At 44.6% G+C, this 19503-nt stretch overlaps 5 protein-coding genes across 5 annotated transcripts; 3 read left to right on the top strand and 2 right to left on the bottom strand.

Annotated features, from left to right (window-relative positions):
- Window positions 1-758: 758 nt before the first annotated feature.
- AOL_s00080g119 (uncharacterized protein) lies at window positions 759-4290 on the top strand (the record flags this gene model as incomplete). The annotated part of the gene is made up of 3 exons (XM_011124494.1): window positions 759-3666; window positions 3739-3930; window positions 4007-4290. 3 exons carry the CDS (start codon window positions 759-761, stop codon window positions 4288-4290), a joined length of 3384 nt encoding a protein of 1127 aa, XP_011122796.1.
- Window positions 4291-4514: 224 nt separating this feature from the next.
- On the bottom strand, window positions 4515-5993 carry AOL_s00080g120 (uncharacterized protein; the record flags this gene model as incomplete). Its single annotated transcript, XM_011124495.1, has 1 exon — window positions 4515-5993. The coding sequence occupies one exon, from the start codon at window positions 5991-5993 to the stop codon at window positions 4515-4517; it is 1479 nt and encodes a 492-aa protein (XP_011122797.1).
- A 643-nt stretch (window positions 5994-6636) lies between these two features.
- On the bottom strand, window positions 6637-9762 carry AOL_s00080g121 (uncharacterized protein; the record flags this gene model as incomplete). The annotated part of the gene is made up of 11 exons (XM_011124496.1): window positions 6637-7002; window positions 7077-7161; window positions 7254-7314; window positions 7395-7496; window positions 7589-7749; window positions 7836-7990; window positions 8069-8235; window positions 8304-8842; window positions 8983-9227; window positions 9333-9367; window positions 9474-9762. The coding sequence occupies 11 exons, from the start codon at window positions 9760-9762 to the stop codon at window positions 6637-6639; spliced, it is 2205 nt and encodes a 734-aa protein (XP_011122798.1).
- A 1770-nt stretch (window positions 9763-11532) lies between these two features.
- Window positions 11533-12494, top strand: AOL_s00080g122 (uncharacterized protein; the record flags this gene model as incomplete). The annotated part of the gene is made up of 2 exons (XM_011124497.1): window positions 11533-11618; window positions 11690-12494. The coding sequence occupies 2 exons, from the start codon at window positions 11533-11535 to the stop codon at window positions 12492-12494; spliced, it is 891 nt and encodes a 296-aa protein (XP_011122799.1).
- A 1611-nt stretch (window positions 12495-14105) lies between these two features.
- AOL_s00080g123 (uncharacterized protein) lies at window positions 14106-17150 on the top strand (the record flags this gene model as incomplete). Its single annotated transcript, XM_011124498.1, has 3 exons — window positions 14106-14278; window positions 14375-16373; window positions 16461-17150. The coding sequence occupies 3 exons, from the start codon at window positions 14106-14108 to the stop codon at window positions 17148-17150; spliced, it is 2862 nt and encodes a 953-aa protein (XP_011122800.1).
- Between the last annotated feature and the right edge of the window lie 2353 nt (window positions 17151-19503).

Consider the following 19503-nt stretch of genomic DNA (forward strand, 5'->3'; position numbering starts at 1 on the left):
GCCTGGCCAAGGTCGAGCCGAATACCGAACACCCCGACCCTCGATTCCGCGGACAACTGAAGTCCACATTGTCGATTGGTTGAGATGAGGAAGTCTAATTCAGCTTAGAGCCCGCCATCGATTTTGTTACGTTGGCCTTCAAGTTTCAAAAATGCTCCATCCTTTCACAACTCAGCATCGGCTCCAGTCGCAGGATCCGGTAAATCATGCTTCTCAGTAACTATGGAATGGACCGGATGATACTGGTTCTACAATTGGCAATGTAGTGCCAGTTTCTTGAATGACTGTTAAATATGCCGACCCTTGTCTTTCATCTGGCGAACACATACGGCTGTATCTCGCGACGCCCGCGAAGGCCTGTTTGATTCGATTATAGTATCAGTGTTCGACGTTGGATGTTTCCCAACCCCGCACCATGGTCTTGATTGAGGTCATATATATCTATTCCTAAAATTCCAAGGCCTAGGAGCTAAATACGCCACATTGAGAATGGCAATTTATGGATTTATCAACCATTGAAGCAATTTCCCTATTACTCTCGTTGGATCTTTCCCTTAATATCGAAATCATTGGTGTCCACAAGAGTCCTCGTTTTTCGATTTCATAAATTCGAGTTCAATTTTGATGGAATTGACTAATGCACCCCACCTTTAAGAATCACTAGTACTGTACAATCAAGAGCCCCTAAACCTTTTTCAAACTAATATGTACTAATAAAACCCATATCTCCAAGTTCAGGTGTTAACTACAGTTCCAAAATGCCGTACGAAATTGATTCAAGAACCGGATTGATACATCAAGTTGAGATAGAATCGAGCCACAACAATGACATATACTCCGGATTCGTCTATCCAAATAACGATATGGATTCGACATTGCAGGACCGAGATTCATTTTCACGGAAGCTAATGTCTCTAATCTATAACGATTTTCAAAAAGATGACCAAGAAATTCCGGATAGAAAAGTATTGAGCCCTGCAGCTGTCGACCTTAATGAATCGCTCCTGCTTTCGCCACAAGAAGGAAATAACACAAACTCCACCGAGTTTGGATGCTCCAACCTAGTTGAACGGGAATACACGTGGCTTCGAAAAGTTTTTTTAGATATCCAAGCAGAAATCGATCAAAACTGGCCCATGCTTAATCATATCGCCAGCATTTGCAAAGCGTCGAGAATATATCATTGCCAAAGCCCAATATGCCAGGAGCACCACAAGCAACTTGACGATATACTCCCTCCATGCGACTGGCCGGCGTTCCGAGAATGGATAATCGAAGTATGTTCGTGCCAAATTCAGGCACCATACGCCGAAAGGCTTACACGTCCATATGTTCATCTTTCATGCGCAGTCCTAGCTATGAACTGGTTCTTAGAAGGAATAAAGTTGGTGAGATATACCAACGTAACGGCGAAATATATCAACCTCAGTGGCGAGAAGATACCGATAAATATGTATCCCATATGTGAGATTATCTATTGGGGAGTTAGTTTTCAAATCCACTCGGGAAATAGGATGTTTGGATATCTTGAGTGGGGAAACACTATGATACCACATGGTGTAGTTGCTCCCGCTTTGATAGAGTCGACGAATAAAGCACGCGAGCGTGGTATCTGCCTGAATCGACTCTGGAACGTTTCTTTGATTAGTGATAGAGGCGAGCATGACTTGCCTGCGATCATGAGCCTTGCTGCACGATATCCAAAGTTTCGACACAAGAGCCACGAATCCTGCACGGCTGGGTTCTGCGGGTTTAATACCGTCGATGCCACATATATTCGGCAACTCCATGTATGCGAGGGGGGCGTAGTAGGTCATTGCCGAGAGAATAGGTTGTTCTTTGATCCGGAACTGCTCAAAATATCGATGGCAAATGACGGCGGAACTGCCTGGTCCATCAACGAACCTTTAGAAGTTCTAGGTCGACACGCCGAATACGCTACCATTTCTCATGTATGGTCGGACGGAACTGGGGTCGGAATAGAGCCACCCGGTTACATAAATCGGTGCCTTTTCGAACACTTCGCGAAATTAGTCAGGCTTGCGGGCTGCAATGCAATTTGGTGGGATTCGATATCTATTCCATCAGACCCAGTACTAAGAAAGGAAGCGATCAATAATATGCATAACAACTATTTTAACTCGAAATGCACAATAGTACACGACAAATATCTAGCGGATTTCGACTGGGCTGAGGATGGAAGTCCAGCGCTAGCGTTGATATTTTCTCCATGGTTTACTCGTGGGTGGACAGCAGTAGAATGTAACATGGCCAGACGAATCAAAGTCGTCTACAAGAAACCAGGATCTAACGAACCCATCATCAAAGACCTCGACAATGATATTCTAGCTAAGGACCCCACACGCTGTTCGCGGGCTCATTGGATCGCGTCTAATATTATCCGCCGTCTTCGTGCGCCAATTGAAAGTGTTAGTAATCTCCTCGCCATTCTCAAACCTCGGAGCACCTCACAGCCCCGCGATAAAATGATGATTGCGGGACTATTGGCCGGTATTGAAGTCAGTTACTCAATGACGCCGGCGAATATCACGAAAGCAATATTCGAAAAGATTAAACACATCGCTCACTCAAGTCTTCTACATCAAGAAACATCAATATCTGAGTCTGGAGGGTGGTCATGGTGTCCCGATCATCTTTACGATCTACCAGCATCACCACCTGGTGAATTCAGGAGGCTCATGATGACTGGAAGATCTTGCATCATTGATAAAAATGGCACAATACTTGGCGAATTTCCTGCCAGAAGAGTAAATCGGGATGACTTCTTGCATCGCCGGGTCGTCCCTACATCGTCCCATCCGTTCGTTAGTTCCCGAATTAAAGCTGCCCTTGAAAATTGGCAGAACTGTTTATTGATTGGACACTACCCGGGGCCATACATACTGGTGGAGACTGAATTACCAAACGATGGATTCTACTCCAGACCAAACTACCTTCCATCGACGAACGAAGCCCTTTGCTGTAGGTACTTGGGTACTGTCAACGCCGTTGGGGACGAAGACATGTATTCGAACCAAGTATACGATGCCTTGGTTTACCATCCGATTATTATAGGCCGCGAGCCGTATATGACCTTTGGATTCAAGACGTTCTTGAAATTTCCTACACAGCAGGAGTTGGTTTATATGCCTGGAATGAAAGTTGCTCCGGCTCTCAAATGGGCTTTCTCCTTCAATCATGTTTGGATGGGAGATAATCCTATCTACGGAGATTTGTTAGTTTTACAGAGAGCCAAGGTCCCCCATCCGACATTTGGGGCACAACATATGGTTTGGAGTTATTCGGTGCATAACCTTGAAGTCAAGGAGACTTCTACAGAGATTTTTGAGATATCTATCAAAGAAGATCCATGTTTTACTTTAACCCCTGGCAAATACATCGACAAAGTATCGAAATGGTGGTCCGAGGAGACACCAAACTTCAGTTACGTCGACATTGCACAATATTGGCCAGCTCTGGGCATACGATCTAATGAAAGGGCGATGAGACCTAATTTTACCCGAGATGTACGAAGCCAGGGAGATGCAATTCCATCGGAGAATTTGTTCCGATTAGACTTCTTATCAAGAACGATCACCTACGCTGCTATCGATAACTCATTAACAGACCCTTCTAACCCCCAATCCCTCTCCGGAGTATGGGCATGTAAGTTTATAACTATAGATCAAATTTCCCAGACCTGGCCACTGCTTATTCATCATTGACGGGACTTTGTAGGCATATATCCTGATGGAAAGTACGAATTTCATCTTTTCGATCAATCCAAAAAAGATGACTTGAGTGTCACCAAAATCACAAGCATTACCAGGAATGTTCCTCGAGGTTATAGGGTTTTGGACTCAGCTAGTGATCTTCTACCAGGATCACCTGACCTAAAACTCGGGAAGGTTAGACAAATGTTTTGCACTCGTAAGTGAATAATACCATCCCTTGCTCTTGCTCGCAAAGCGAGGATAATAACACGCTATGTTACAACTCTATACAGACCCCAAAGACTCTATGAATATTGTCGACGATACATGGATATATGTCGGGATTATGGTTCGGGATTTGGATACAATCGATCTATGCGAAGTTCGGGGACTGAGGAATGTCGCTGGCCCAGAATATTTTTGGAAATATAGACGTGTTCCCAAGGCACTTCTATTTGGTGGGCGTCCTTTCTATATGAACACTCCGGTTGAGGCTGTTGAATCACCGGTTCCAAGCTGGCCGTGGCGAAGTATCAATTGGTTGGGCTTTTTACTAAGGAACTTAATTCGTAATTAAGAATTTATAGACCATACAAGAATTATTTTGGAGAAATTTCCCTATGGTCTGAATAAAAATTTACGTATATATCTTTAACATCCCTATACATAATCGTAAAACAACAGATGAAGCGCTGTGCTGAACTAAAGAAAATCGTGAAAAGCTCGGTCAACTAGCTATTTTCATAACAGTATTCTCACTTTGACTCTCAAGCCGGTGGACAAGTGTCAGCTTATGGTTAATTACTTCGCGGCTGCGGTTTTCTGCGTGACAATTGGAGCAGTTTGTTCTGACCTTGGAGTGACCCTCCTCCCCGGTAGACCCCCCTCTTTCATAACCTTACTGGCAAGATAAATACCCTCATGGATAAACTTCTTCCAATAGAAACGTTCATTCGCTTCATTCCAAGTTTCACTTAAGAAGCCACTCTCGACTTCCAGCGACTTAGCGGCCGCCAATTCTTCCACTGGAATTTCTGAAGCTTCTTCCATAGCCGCTCTTGTCGCTTCTTCCCAATCGGACCGACTCTGGCCGGCCTCGAGAATAGGATTGATCCATTTTAAAGCGCCGCTGTAAAGTTGTTCCCAGGTTCCTTCAGCGAATGTATCCGGATTAAGCGCCATAATCGTATTCAGCAGGGCTCTCCGTGAACTCGTTTCCGTTTCGTACCGTTTCATCTCTATCCTTCCAATCTTCTTCATCCATGTTTTCGCCGCACATTCAGGAGGATAAAGGTATGTCTGCGAAAGCACACAGATAATGATCCATGTGGCGACAACAAAGGCGTTCATATCCTTTAATGTCAAAGACGCAAGGACCATGGCCCACTGTCCCAGGGTGAATAGTCTTAGGAGAAATCGAAGGAGAACGTATCCCTTTTTCGGTAGCGGTCGTCGTCGAGACTCTAGTTGCTTGTTAAGCAAAGAGTTGATGATGCTGCTTTCTCCATAGAAAACCGTCCACTCCGTCGCATTCATGTGCTCTGCGACTACAACCGCTCTATTAAACGGACTCGGTCTATCGACCAAAAGCGCCTTCGGTCTACTACCATATATCAACGAAACAACAAGTCCCGTCACCGGCATAATTAAAAGAAAAGTGAGAGCGATATAATATCGAAACATAGCACAAAAAACCACAAGGCCGACCAATAAGAACCATCCCATTATCGAAGTTGCAAAATACCGCGCCGAATACATCCAAAACGGATCAACGAACAAAAACCGAAGCCAGTTATCAGAAGGAATCCGATCCGCACCCGGAGACCGCGTAACATGAACAATACTAAGCTTTTGTATCCTCAAATTCTTCTCAAACATATTCGCATGTTCGTTGGGAATCTGCGTTATCGGCTGCGACGCAAGACATAACCGGGTTGTTTCTGGGTTAATGATGGGGTAAGCATCACCCCAGCGACCGTCGAGAGCATGCCACGCGAGACTAGATCCAAATCGATCCAGACAGCAGATACTGTGGAGATATGCATCGGAAAGGAGGAGTCGAATATCACCGGGTGTTATGGGCCAACTCCACAGTGGGACCGCGCCGAAGAGCTCGAAAATGTGTAGTTTTGTGGGGGTATCGATAAAATCTATGAACCCGGTAAGTGGGAGGACTCCCGCGAGCTCAGAAGCCCATGGTGTATTCGCAAGAGCTTCGTTGACACGAGTGAGAGCCGCCTCTATCGCTGGCACGACACTCGATTCTGACGCTCCGAGCATTTGTATCGATGTAATTTTTTTAAAAGTTTTTTAGTGAATGATAGTGATGCTAGAGAAGCTTAGTGGCAAGGGGTTGGGAAATGATAGATGACCACTGCTGGGCTACATGTTTCCTACTTTCCTATGATCTTCGGTCTTTTTATAAACGCTTACCAGTTGAGCCATGTACAGTGCCGATTCGTTAAGGATCCTGGTGGGCGTTTTGGCATGCATTGTACTGGGAAATTTTCGAGGCTGATAACTGCCCGTGGAAGGGGATGTCTAGCTGGTTTTCGCATATGTTAGCCGAGAAAATCGCCTTGACTGAGCCTTATTGTGGCGGGTCCTGTCCAAATCGTTGTATTGAACGAACAACTAAATAGTCAAACTTTTGAAAAAATTAAAGATTGACAATTGATGAAGTAATTGTGCTTTAAGCTTCGTCATGGGGCTTAGCAGCTTAGCAGATATATATGCCTTTGTCCGGAATCGCTTCGTGCCCGTTTTCGAGGTATCATTTAAGTAGTTCCGTAGGTAAATATAAATGGAATATGTTGAATACGGTTCATGAATTCATCGAATTCGAAGGCCTTAGGCGCCTATCAAAATACAACGTAGGCAACAAAATTTTAAAAGCTAGAAACAAGTCGGACTATATGGATGACTACTTCATAAGAGATTCCGTTATTGGATCGGGTAACTTCAACCTCGTCATAATAGCGCGAATCATCCAATTCTTATCTTCCTTAAACCCTCTCTCTGCAAGCTGGGCTTCTATATACCCCAGCTTTACTTCTACTTCCATGCTTATCTCTTTTAGGACCATTGCGGTATACTCCATACTGTTAGATCTTCCCATAACCTTCATTATTAAATCCTTTTGTTCCTCGGTAAGGAATCCCTTTTGAGATCTCAATTGGAGGAGACTCTTGAGTTGGTGATTGTGCTTTTGGTTGTTAAGGGCGTGGATTAGCATGAAGGAGTATTTTCCTTCGTCGAGATCGGAAAGGGAGCCCTTTGCTCGAGCGTACTAGAATATTTTGGGTTAAAATATTGAAAAAGCAACTTTGGGCCTATGCATATATGGAGCCAGAAATTACTCACATCTACCGATCCGAGGTTTTGATGATCGTCACGTATTTGGAAGAATCGACCTATGAGGGTGAGTAGGTCCTCAACTTCAAGGTCCCTAGTAAAAATCTAGGTCAACATGTATTCCGGTCGGCCGGTCGGCCGCTTTTATAACTACTTAAGTACTACGTAAAGATTGATAAAACATACTTGTTTTGAGTAGCTTGGTCTCTCATTAGTCGAGACGCCATTCTGAAAAGTCCCCCGGTTTCTAGAGTATCATGGATTTATTTAGCCGTTATCATTCTCGCAACGTCAACAGATCTGAGTCTAAAGGGAAGATGGTCGTACTTCCATCGATCATTTGGATATACTCTACTTCAGATGGGCATTCCTGATGGAATGTCCAATGGAGATCAAGCCCCTGTCCGATATGAAGATTGCGGAGTTCGTCTGTGCGTAACAAAAACCATCGAGGATTTAGTAAATCACATAAGGTAGCAAAGGCAGCGGTCTCTATAATTCGAAGGGATATTTCAGTATACCTTCAAAGATTGCAACAGCAGAAGGCGATAGTTTTTGAGCCTCAAAAAGGCATTTAACGAATAAATAGTTCGCCGTATTGATTGATTGAGGAATACCGAAGACCATATGTGCTGATGGCTGTCCTCGTCTCAACTCAGAACAATCTTCGATATCATCGATGCTAGTCATAAGCCAATCAATTATTAATTCCTCCTTTACGAGAAGAAGAAACATATGAAGAAACATATGAGGATTTCTCGCACTTACATAAGAGAAGAAGTGTGGAGCATGCCAATGATGTTTTTGACTATTTCGAGCGATCTTTGGGGGACCATGTACCAAATGTCAAGTGCATCAATTGCTACATTACGAATACTTTTTGAAGGCATCGATTTGATATAATCATACGGCTCTAGGTTCACCTATTGGATGTTGTTAACCCTGACTACCGTCCTATGATAATGTAATGCATGGCGTGAGGTCGATATGTTTCAACGAACCTCGTCTGAAAGCTTGGTATATTTCGATAACCAAGGCGCCTTATCCGCACGAATTTCTGGCATCCCATTAGCAGTTTTAGCGGCAAGCTCTCCCCTTGCATTTTGGAGCTCTGAGTGGCCATGGCCATTTTCGACAGCGTGTCCGTTGGTCAGACTATGTGCTCCTGCTGTAACTTAAAATTAGATAAATATAAAGAAAGTTCAGTCTTGAAGAAAATAAAACTTGTGAACATACTTGCAGGTGCACCATTTATATGGGAGGTCCCATTTGCCCCGTTTTTGCTCGAGGACTGTGTTTTTCGCGGTAGATCCTTGATCTTGTGTTCCTGTCTCGGGCAGAGGGGATTGTTTCCTGGATCTTTATGTAAAGCATAACGAGGTCCCTCCTTACTAAAAATAACTAAACCCGCTACCGCATACTGAAGACATGATAGGTATCTAGCATATTCCAAAGCTAGATGTGGTCCACACTCCGTTATTAACCGTTCGCGAACTTTTATGAACGAACTCTCTATGTCCAGCCATTTACGCTTAAGAACTTCCTTCGCCTCGCCCAAAGAAACGTCATGAAGACGCATGATGATGTACAAACTGGATGTTGGAATTCCGGGCTTGTCCATTCCAACTTGGGCTATCCATTCGTTCTCAGCTGAATATAAATCGTTTGTCAGAATACACAATTGATAGGCTAGGATTTCGGCGCAATTGAGTTTGCGGTAGTCTTCTTTAGTGAAGTTGAAGCCATGGAGATGGGGCATCATATTCCAGAAACAACTACAGGAATTAACCCTTCAAGTTAGCTAAGTGTTTTCTTCCTTTGCTCAAGGGGAAGCAGAGGGACATAATTATGACAGGCCTGCGCTTAAGCTGCAGATATATATGTTTAATAAATGGGTGGAGGAGAGTTGGAATACCTTGCGCCAATGTGATCGAGCCTCTGTTCCATATATTCTTCCAAGGTATCAAATTCTACACCATCAAGGTTCCCAGCCCGCTCAGTGCATGCTTTTACCCATTCTTCATAGGCTTGAACATATCTGTTCTGGTTACTGTCCTTTTCTAGCATTTCACAAAAGATTTTTGATTTCAATTGATTGATTAAATTTTGATACTTTTTGGCCAGAAGATCTCGAGCTTCTGGTTCTGTTTTATCGGCGAACTATAAATTTATAAAACGGACGGTAGAAGAAAAAGAGAGGGTTAGCTTAGATGATTACATCTATTCATCTGTTTTCACAGGCCTGCATAGGGCTGGAGTACTTACCTCTGGAAAGCTAAAAGCATCGCCGTCATAAAAACCTAATACCGTCAATCGATTCAGGAAATCAAAGGTCAATATCCTTCAAATTTCTAGAAACATACATAGATCTATGCGCAGAGGTGCGGTCTTCTTGAATAGACTCACTATCTTCAAGAAATCCAAAGCTACTAGCAGCACCAACGTCGGCCATTTTTTCCGGATCGGTCTCTGGCATAGCCAAGGCTATAATGCCCCCAAGGTTTGGAACCCAGGGAACAGTGCATTCATACCCGCCTCTTCTGAGCCAGTCTTCATACATTCCAGAAGTTTCTCGTAGCTCATCGTCGGCGCGGCAGCTCACTCGAGCCTCAAGAGTGGGGAAATAATCTTTTAGATATTCTTCTGGAACCGGGCGTGAATGTTTGGGAGGTGAGGGGGCAGGTATGTAAGCCATTTTATCGCAATATCGACTATAGACAGTGTAGTAGAATGAAGTATATATTGGCAGGAAGTAGTATGTAGTGTTAGCGGGTATGCAGTAGTGCTAGAGTAAATAAAGCGTATTCTTTTCTTAGACGCAAATCAACTACGGGAAAAAGAGGTATCGTCAGGAGGGATCGATACATAAATATACTAGGTACGATATCACAACGAGGCACTTCTTCTTCGTTGAAAATCCCAAAACTTCAAAATTCAGAGCATCGCGCAATTAACGAATCAAACATACACACATCGGGAGCGGGAGGGATTTAGGTCTATAGTCGACTCCGCTCTATAGCTCTATCGCGCTAATTAAAATTGCACTTCACTTTTCCACTACCTACAAAGGTGTTGATTGGTGGGCACTATGTGAATCTGTACCATGTAGCGAAAGAAATGTTGTACTAACCTAATCAGTGGAGCTCAACCACCAAACTTCATCATGGCCCTTGTACCGCGCATAAATATATGGTCATACTTGCATCATATTTATGCATGCGTTTAAGCCTGATTTGTGTATCCAAGGGGGTATCGAAGGATATTAGTGGCTAAAAGGCTGAAGAGTGGAGATCTCCAAGTTTCTCAACTTATCTATCCCCACAAATAACAATGTGGTCCGAGATTCTCTGATTGGCACGATATAAATCCTATATCCCGCGGGATCTGTTCATTCGATGGACTTTTTTGGGGTATGGTTGTAACGTCGGTGTCCGGTTAAATTGCTTCCTTGTAATCTAATTAATAGTTATCAGTAGTCAAATATGTATTAATAAGCTATGCGTAGTCTAGTCTATGCGTGAAGATCAGTAATGAAAGTTCGGGCGAGGTTTGAGAGCGGCACCTGGGCTGGTCTTATTCCCAGACTCCAGCAAAAATGGAGGTCCCTCTTATATAAATACTTGGCTATATATGCGCTGTTCGATATGTTATTGAAGCTTCCAGCATTTAATTAGAATAGTACTATAGTCCTGGATTGGTTTATGGTGTACACGTGTACATACATACCCACCTTGTCTTCATCCTAGAATCGATCTATTGCTGGTATATACTTAATTATCTCCTCCATATGGTCATGATTTTAATATGTGACTGCTATCTTAAATATTATATTAGCGGTATTACATAGAAAGCTAGTGACGTCTGGCCTCGAAACTAGGAAGGTAGTCGCGTTGTCTTCTGTTGTAAATTCAGAAATGTCACGTGTATTTATTCCTGTTTGTCAAAATATAACCTTCCTCTTTCGCATGTCTTCGCATGCAACACAAGAAATCGATCTTCCTCAACCTCGTGAAACCAATGCAAAGGAGAACCTCGGCCGTGAGTCGTCCCCAGATTCGAGTTAATTGTCTTTAGCACATACATCCCACCACATTCCTGCCGTTGCAACGAAATTGAGCCGAGGCCAAAGAATTGAACGGAGCTTCTCCACAAAAATAGTTTCAAATTACTCCACAAATTTAACGTTTCCATACATCAGCCGGGGAAAATAATACCGGTTTGCATTGCATTGTAGGTAAAAAGCAGGTACATACTTGTACTTTTGTCCAAAAAAGAGGGAGAGGTTGAAGAGGTGGGCATGTTTTCTATATCTACACGGTCACCCCCTGCCCGACGAAGAATTGGTGCATCGATAGTATCTTCCTTCTTTGTCTCTGATACCCGTCCCTTTTGCAATTTCCAACATCTACTATTATCGATATCACCTCCTTGTTATAGTTACTATAGCTGCTTGTCGAACGCGAAGATGGCAGCGGTGACGAAGAAGGTTAATGCTCATTCGTATACTACTTTGCAACCGGAGGGGATTGCTGTTCCTCGTCCTAGTGCCAGGTGTGTACATACTTAATCATATCATCTTAAATCATTATATGCATCGAAAGTAACATATGAAAATATAATAGTCTGGTCCTCCTAGACGCCCAAAACCGCATCCTTCTAACTCATCGAACCTCCACAATAGGTTCCTTCGCAAACGCTCATGTCTTCCCAGGCGGGAATCAAGATCCCAAGGACACATCACCGGAATTCTGCGCCATAAGGGAAACATTCGAAGAAACGGGTGTATTGCTAACAAACCCTGAACCACCATCTTCTCTACTTCCACAGTTCCCGCAGATAAGAAGGGATGTTCATTCCAGGACTCATAGCTTGACTTTCAACCAATTTCTTAAGGAGAATGGGTTGGAAGCTGATGTTGGTGGGTTAATACCGTTTACGACGTGGATTACCCCACCGACTATGAAGAAGCGGTATGAAACTCATATGTTCCTTGGGTTTTTACCGTTGTCTTCTTCGTCAACGAGTAGTAGTAGTTCTTCACAACTACCGACATCAGACGGAGGCGTAGAGACAGTATCGACAACATTCATGACAGCCGAAGAAATCCTAACCGGATTGAAAAAAAACTCTATCATTTTGTTCCCACCACAAGCCTATTTGGTTACAAGACTAGCAAGGTTTTTGAACGATAAGGGATTGAAGGTGGAGGAACAGAGGGAGAGGATTAAGGAATGGATCGAAGAGGAAGGGGTGGGGAAGTATGTGTTCGAACCTAGACCCGAGGGGAAGACGAAGGATGGGAAGAGATTGATATTGGGGTATGGGCCCAGAGGGGATGTTAATAGGAAGTCGGTGCTTAAGTTTGGGAAGACGGGGTTACCGGCGGATTTGCAGATTGTGGAGGCGACGGAGGCGGCGAAGTTGTGATGTTTCCATTTGTTCTAGATACTGAAGTCTAGTATACTTCTAGTTACTGGTCGACTAGCTACTTATGTACTAATGCACGAGTCTTTGAATGAATAAATAAGTACTTCCTTCCTTGGGTAAGAGGTAGTATGTACATGTCTGAGATATGCAAATTATGAAGCCCGCACATAATATACGAATGCACTAAATATATTAGCACCTAAGTACTTAAGTATATATATGTATACATCTCATCCCGTCCTAAAAAAAAAAAAATTTATTTCAAAGTTTCCCCTAGTGAGGAACTAGTCAACGGAATGGTATAGACGATAGACCAGATGATATCGACGGGTATCAAAGCAAACTGAAATCTAACCAGGGTGTATGGATGTATGGACCAAGCAATTACAAGGGCAGGCTAGTCCGAACTAGCGAGAGCGGACGTCGGCAGGGTGCAGGACTTTTACAGACGTACTTACATCCTGACAGACATGAGCAGTGCAGTGACATCGAAGACACTTGCATATGTCCGACTCGGGTCGGTCCAATTCCTACATAGCTACTAGATGCAAAATTAAAATAGAGTGCCACCGATGCAATGCCATCGACCCAAAGATGGGATCTCGAACTAAATCGAATCGAATCGAATCGAGTCAAATCAGGAATCGAGCCGGGTGGATGTCTCCATTTTGGCGCCATGTCACAAACAAGAGGAAACCCTCCCAGCTAATCACACCTGCAGTTCGATTTCCAGCCCAGCCAAGCCAGCCCACTCGCCAGCAAAGCATCACTCGCACTAGTATATACACGATACCGTGTAGTTAGTTCGCAAGAAAAAGAGAAGTTGAGGAAGGACTGGGTTCTTGCTGGTCACACGTCGCTGCATTATTCCTTGCTCCCTGCACCGGACTGGTAAATGCAATGGGCCGGTAATGCACCACCGCTGCACCGCCAAACAAACATCAATCAATTAACGGGCTGGCAGCTGCTCTGCTCTGCTCTGCCCTGCAAGCATCCGAAAAACCTCAACCATCAGGTTAGCTAGCTAACTTACGAAACACCAATAATACTAGGACCAATACTACATAGTCCAGTCACTTAGGTGCAAGTAGGTAAGTAGTTATTGGAAGAAAGAGTCCGAGGGAATTCATCGAAGAGCGAGGCAGAAAAGGGAAGAAAAGGAAAAAAAAAAAGAAGTCATGCAGATGCCTTTTACTAGCAAGCTTGTCTCCTGCCCGTAACAGTCTCATAGCCGAGTCGAGTTCTGCTTGTTCTTCTTTCTCTTCTTGTTCTCGTTCTCGTTCTTGTTCTTCTTGTTCGTTCGTTCGATTATTGTTATTCTCTTCCCCAGATTTATATATCAACTACCCTACACAGTTCTCTCTTCTTTTAATTTTACCATCTACAACATTCAGCACCCTTCTTCTTCTTCTTCTTGCGACTCCGACTCCGGCTACCAATTAATCACATACCTAAGGGCGGGGTGAAACAGAGAAGAAGAATATACATACCACCATCATAGGTAGCATGCTCTAGTCCGGTCCTGTTCCCTCTTGACCGACGGGGATTTGATGCCCAGCAACAGTGCCAGCTAGAACGAACAGCAGTCCACTCCGGTTCATCCATCCCATCATGGCGTCTATAGCTTCTCCTCCCTCGGCGAGGAACATCATCAACAACAACACAAACACCAGCCCCCTGATCCGTCCTCCCTCCGCTATATTATCCTCAAATGCGAACGAAGACCCAAGGTCGCTTGGACAGCAGGAAATCGGTTTAATATCGAGAATACAGGAGGACCAAGAGTATGTTCTTTTTTTTGTTTCTTAAGACAAAAAATTTAGCGTTGCCCGACGGAATGTTGTCGGCGGTTGCTAACAATTCGCAATTTCTTTTGCCAGGAACACATACAATGGCGATGGTAACTTATTCGCTGCTTCAGCTGACGATGATCAGCACTGGAATGAGTCTGGAAATGGAGGATACAAGTTGGAAAGTGATGGCACTGGAGCCCATGACAATCTCAATCCGCCGTCCTCCTTTGACGCTCAACCGTCATATAATACCTTCGACAGTATTCCCAACGGCGCCGGCGAGGACCAATTTGGAACCTGGGACCCACAGCATCCGCTTACCGCTCTATTCAATCCTCCAGAACCGGATCCTATTCAACGGAGCTTCACTGCACCGGCCACCAGTTTCCCCCTCACTCTTCAGGAAAGACGGCTGGCTCTGAGGAACTCTCACATGCGAGCGACCCCAATGGCCAGTTCGATAAAACACGATGATGTCAAGGGGCTGAGTAAGGCTGCGAATGCTCTCAGGAACAAACATTTTACCTCCGTGGGGCGGTCCAATACCGTTTCCTCGAGGCTGTCCGATCGTACGGCCTCGGACGACGATGCTATCCACCAATCTACAAACCGAAGAGGGTCCAGTAATTTTGGAACTATGCCATCGATACACGCTTCCCTCCGACATCGTAAAACGCCGTCAGTCGAGCAAACCGGGTACATTGAGCATTTGGAAAAGCAGATTAGCGACCTTAACGCGAAATTACGCTCCTATACCGACCCTACCTCGGATAAATCACATGCCGCTATAGTCCAACGGTTAAACGCCAAAGTTCGCAGCCTAGAGAATCAGGTGAATGAATGGGAGGCCCTTTTCGACGAACGGATACGTGAAACCGAACGAATTAATTCTCGTGAAAGGAGTTCTAATAATTCCCAGATTAAACTACTTAAGGAGCAGGTGGAGACTCTCACTCAAAACGTTACCAACTTAGAAGACGATTTGGATTTCGAGAAGAAACAGAACACCGCTCTTACTCTGGCAGTGAGCGATAAGAAGGCTTTGGCTATGGACAATGCCCAACTTGCTCAAGCACTTACTAATGCATTAGGTGAAATAGCGGAGTTGGAAGCACAAGCACAGGAGAGAGAAGATAGTATGATGTATGCGGGTGGTAGTGTTACTGGCAGCCAGAAAGCAATGACACTCGGACAGCTCATGATTGACGTTACGCCGAAACCAAGATCCTTAGAAACATTCGCCGATCTCAACCTGCCATCCGGAAACACAATGGATAAGCAGCACTCGCCTTTCTCGCCGACGGATGCCGCCTGGCAAACCCTTAGCCCCACAACCTCTAATGCTAGCACCCAGGATATGCCGATAAGGCACCGAAAGATGAGAAAGTTCCCGTCCGGCATATCAGCACCGAAACAACTTATCCTATCGCCATCGTCATCCCGTCGCTCGTCAGTCGAATTCGTTCGTGGTCACTCCAGAAACGCTAGTAGCTCCTGGGGAAGCCCACGGCTCGAAAGAATGGGCGGTGGACGCAACTCCTTATTCGAAGAATTGGAGAAGATGCATGAGGATGGCATGGTAGCAGCAATCCATGACGAAACCCTATCCGTTATCGGCTCTCAGGCCCCCGCAGAAGTAAGTGAAGCAGAGCCAGAACATCACCGTGGCAACTCCACATCCCCCACCGATACCGAAACAAGCGACTCCGAGGACTCTCCACAGTCTAGGTCGCTTCCTACCTCCTCCTCCCCTACCTCCCCCTCCTCTCAGCCATCTTCCGCAAAGTCGTCAAGGCTCGGAAGCGTCGGTTATGTCCTGTTCTCCCCTCTGCGAGTCACTTCTGCAGTCATTTCCTCCATCGGGCGCGGCGTTCTTTCACCCCGTTCAACGCTTAGAGACATGCGCCAACGCGCTATGGAACAGCTCATAGAAGTTTCCGAACTCGAAGAAAGTTTTGGTTCCGATATCCTATTCGGCGATCAATACGATGAACATCTCCGCACCGGCGGTGAAAAGCTTATGCAGTCGCCCGATCTGCAATCGGGTGGATCCATGCGATCTGGTCATTCTCTCGATTTTAGAGATGTAAGTATACCTTCTCATTCCATCACAACGATGCTCGGATTTCACCGTGTTAACAGTATTCCCTCGTATGGGCTTTCCCCATGTTAGAATATGGAATCTATTACTACCGCCATGACGCCACCGCATAAGAGCAACGGTACATTGCACCGACGGAATCGACGACGGGCCTCCCAGCACACACAAGGCTATATTACCAGCGACGAAGAGGTTCAAGTTGTGTTCTCGGGCAGCAAATCGAGAAGTTATCATGACGCTGGCGACCCTATCACACCTTGCAAGACACGAAGAAAGTCCACAAAACCAGATGGGAACAAACCAATCCTCCCAGTAAAACCACAGCCGAACGCCCGCGAACGTTTACAACGCCGACGAACAAGCTCTGCTTCTCATGGGCTAGGAATTGGCGATACACGATACCCACCACCGTACACAGAATTCGCATCCGGGGTCAAAGATGACGGATGGAGAACGGAAAACTCGCAAGGAGAAATCAGCAGTTCCAGTGATGATGAACGTCCTGGACTTTGGATATCACAAGAACAGCTTCGAGCACTACGACAGGATCTAGATCGCGGCGGCTTGTTGAAAGCAATGGGCATCTCTAATGAGAATAATATGGTCCTATGGACGAAGTTGCTCATTGGATTCATGGCCACGATGTTTGTGGCTCTGAGAGATGGGCCTAGCGTTGCTTTGGAACGGGTAGATGGTACAAAAAGTCAAGCTACTACACCCGTGAAGAAGAGAGATGTGAGAAGGGATATAGATGAGGATTGACTAGATCTGGTATTTGAATAAAGCATACAGCACAGCACAGCACATACATATACAACAGCATGCATAGTACAAGCATAGCATAGCATGGAGCGTGGGAGATGAACAAAGGTGCATTATTGGCTTTTTCGGAAAGGGCATTAAGCATTTGGTTTTTTGGGAGTTAACCTGAACTCCTCTTTGGATTTTTCTTTGGGTTCATTTTTTTGATTGGCGGTGTATAATATTACCGACGACCGGACCGGCGATTCAACAGTTGGGGTCAGTTATAAGTGCTTGGAACAGCATTATTTTTTCATTTGTTTACACTACAAACACGTCTTTCCTTTGGGACATTACTCATCATTTCATTTGTTTAATACTTTTCTTTTTTTTCTTTCTTGTTTTGTTGTATACATTATGGGAACTTTGGCTAAACTTTCTAGCCCATTGCTGGGATTGATTTTGGAAGTGGACAGAAGGAAACGGAGGGAATGGAGGAAACGCAGGTATTGGCGGTGGGGAATATTATAATGTGTAACGATATGTCTACGAGTTTCCTTTGTATTACCTACTTACTTACCTTTCGGCTTTTGGGAATTGTTCCTGGCATTTTTTATTTTCAAAATGTATATTGGATCTTGTGGTTTTATTTTTTTTATTTTTATATTCGTGTATAGACTACTACTACCTAGTTTTAAGGTCAAGATAGAATATCTTAATTGAACATACCATTACCACCACCACTACCAATTTCCACTAACTGACTAGTACTAGTACTAATACTTAACCCCGTTTTTACACTCTCGCCGAGTAATTTTGGGGAGATTACATGTTGCAGAAGCTAAAGGTTTGTTGGGAAAAAAAACCATTGACGGATCATATGCAGACGATTATGCATATGCACATGGCATGCTGTCCGTTTTTCACATGGGATCATCGTGGTCTGAGACAGGGATTGGAGGGATTGGAACCGGGATTTCCGGTTTGGGAATGGAGAGGAACGTCTGCAACAGGGTCAACTCACTTTTAGGAAGTGGTTTGTTGTGTAGAGGATTTTCACAGTTGAAGAGTTTGGGGATTTTGGTTTATTTGTATTTATATTATATGGAGGTTTGAGTTTAGATTGACTTTAGGGATTAGGATGTATCAATTTTTTAAGTGGGTTTGGAAGGGTTTGGAAGGGTTATCAGTTGTAAAATATTGGTGAGATCTAATCTCTGAGGTGAATGGCGTATACCATCTACTAACTAGGCCAGGATTGAAGTCAACGTACTAGATGAAGCTGCGCATATATACTATGTAATAGAACTTGCCTGCCAGACCAGTAATAGAATTCTAGACATAATGTAATAGTGTCTATGATCGATCAGAAGGTAGCTGGGTATTTCTGAGCACTGCTTGCGTGTATAACATGTTAACAGTGCCCCGGTATTGATCTAATTCAATCCAACTCAGCACGGCCGAGCACGGCCAGGACTCTTGGATTGTTCTCTTTCTCTCTTTCTTTCCCTCGCTCCGTCTTCTTTCTTTCTTATTGCTATTTGAGCCTCAACCCCGCTCCTTCACCTTTCATCCACGCCATCTTACCATTTCCACCGCACCGTCACCATCACCACCATCACCACCATCACCACCATCATCAAGACGCGTCTTCTAGCAATCACTCTCACGCTCTAGGCCTCGATACCATCGAATATCACGACTAAGCAAGCTTTCATACCGTTTCTTTCCCTCAGTTAGCAACCCTCTTCACGATTAGTCTCTTAGATAAAGGTACGTATGTTGCTAGAGCTTTCAGCTTGTTATTTGCGTTATACACCTCCATTCATCCCCACTGTTTGTGACGTCTGATGACGAGATCCAATGACTTCAATTCCCGCCTTGTTTTGTTTGTTTTTGATCGCGAAGCTTGTATATTTTCATCTCCTTCCTTCCTTTCCTCAACTTACTCTCATCATCACCAACATCGTCCTCATATCCTTAATTTTCATGGCCACCATTCCGGTGGTGGCCAAGGTCTACTACTTCTTCGAGACTGGCCCGAGGGACCCTTTTTTCAATATTGGGAGGTCCCAATATTCCCCGGGATCCTCCCCTTGTTGGAGAAGGCCCCGACATATCCTGGGGGGGCTGCCTCAACCCCTACGCCGGTACGAAGGGGTTCCTGTGGAGTCACCAACTCTCCAGGTCCGATGGCCTCTGCAGGCCCCCCGGGGCATCTTTCTCAAAGAAGAAAACATCCCAGCATGGGGGGCTTTTACCTCACGTTGGGGATCCTCCTAACCCTATTGGAGGTCCCCTGAGCGCAGAGGCTCCTATTAGTGGTCTTTGTTGAAGCCTTAAGGATTTTTCTTTTTATATTGAAGGTCCCTAT

Source organism: Orbilia oligospora (assembly GCF_000225545.1).
Source record: "Orbilia oligospora ATCC 24927 unplaced genomic scaffold scaffold00080, whole genome shotgun sequence".
Taxonomy (NCBI): domain Eukaryota; kingdom Fungi; phylum Ascomycota; class Orbiliomycetes; order Orbiliales; family Orbiliaceae; genus Orbilia; species Orbilia oligospora.